This window comes from Sinocyclocheilus grahami, unplaced genomic scaffold (assembly GCF_001515645.1).
Source record: "Sinocyclocheilus grahami isolate Dianchi unplaced genomic scaffold, SAMN03320097.WGS_v1.1 scaffold6081.1, whole genome shotgun sequence".
Lineage (NCBI taxonomy): Eukaryota > Metazoa > Chordata > Actinopteri > Cypriniformes > Cyprinidae > Sinocyclocheilus > Sinocyclocheilus grahami.
In genome coordinates this window covers 19,228-20,274 of record NW_015510603.1, presented here as the reverse complement: position 1 = coordinate 20,274, position 1,047 = coordinate 19,228, and the positions used below count along the sequence as shown (strand labels likewise).

At 41.5% G+C, this 1,047-nt stretch overlaps 1 protein-coding gene across 1 annotated transcript in view; it reads left to right on the top strand.

Annotated features, from left to right (window-relative positions):
• The first annotated feature begins 78 nt into the window (after positions 1-78).
• LOC107577451 (forkhead box protein N4-like) overlaps positions 79-1,047 on the top strand; it is a 6,865-nt gene continuing 5,896 nt past the window's right edge. The window contains exons 1-5 of the mRNA XM_016263525.1: positions 79-190; positions 318-410; positions 500-621; positions 708-804; positions 919-1,041. Of these exons, the coding sequence (XP_016119011.1) occupies positions 113-190; positions 318-410; positions 500-621; positions 708-804; positions 919-1,041 (513 nt within the window). The 5' untranslated portion in view covers positions 79-112. The remainder of the gene's footprint in view (positions 191-317; positions 411-499; positions 622-707; positions 805-918; positions 1,042-1,047) is intronic.

Below are 1,047 nucleotides of genomic sequence, written 5' to 3'. Positions count from 1 at the left end.
GGCGGAGTAATTAATGACAGAAGTTTCATTTTTGGGTGAACTAACTCTTTAACAGTAGTGGACTGAATCCCTAAAAAACACTTTGCTGAACCTTTCAGCTCAGCTAAATAGCATGACGGTAGCAGGAGGAGCAGGATCTGCGATTCAGCTACAGAGTGAAATGCAGCACAGCCCTCTGACCATCAGTAGCGTGAGTGAGGTTTCAGATTTCAAACCATTTCATATTACATATACAACCAATTCAGAACTTAACAACCATTTGTAATAGAGCTAAAACAATCTTGTGTTTATAGATGTATTCTGTGTTGTTTTTGTAGATGCCCCAGTTTTCCCCTGGGTTTCCGTGTGCCGCATCAGTGTACCAGACCGCCCCTCAACAAGTTCTCACTTTCACTCAGGCAAACCAACAGGTTGGTTCAGTAATTGGGATTATTTGTAAGGACTGTTCAAAGTAGTAATATTATATATCAAGATACCATTTCTGTGTTACATTCTTTAGTGTTCTCCCGGTGGGATTTATGGCAACTACAACAGCCATAGTCTGTTTCCTCAACCCCGTATTACTGCTCACAACCAGGACTTGCAGCCCAAGACTTTTCCTAAACCCATCTACTCCTACAGGTGAAATAAGATTCACTGCGACAGCCTCTGAAAAACATTAAAGGCATTAAAGATTTTATTTATCTATGTTTGATATCTTTTCTCAGCTGTCTGATTGCCATGGCTTTGAAGAACAGCAAAACAGGCAGCCTTCCTGTTAGTGAGATCTATAGCTTTATGAAAGAGCACTTCCCTTATTTCAAGGTGAGGAGTTTATGCAAAAGAATGCCGGCGAATAGATGGACTAAGCCGACACACCATGGAATCAAATAAATGTTACTTACAATATACTGTACTGTCGATTACTGTGCTTCTCAGACAGCACCTGATGGATGGAAAAATTCTGTACGCCACAACTTGTCCTTGAACAAGTGCTTCGAGAAGGTGGAGAACAAGATGAGCGGTTCCTCCAGAAAGGGCTGTCTTTGGGCACTCAATCCTGCAAAG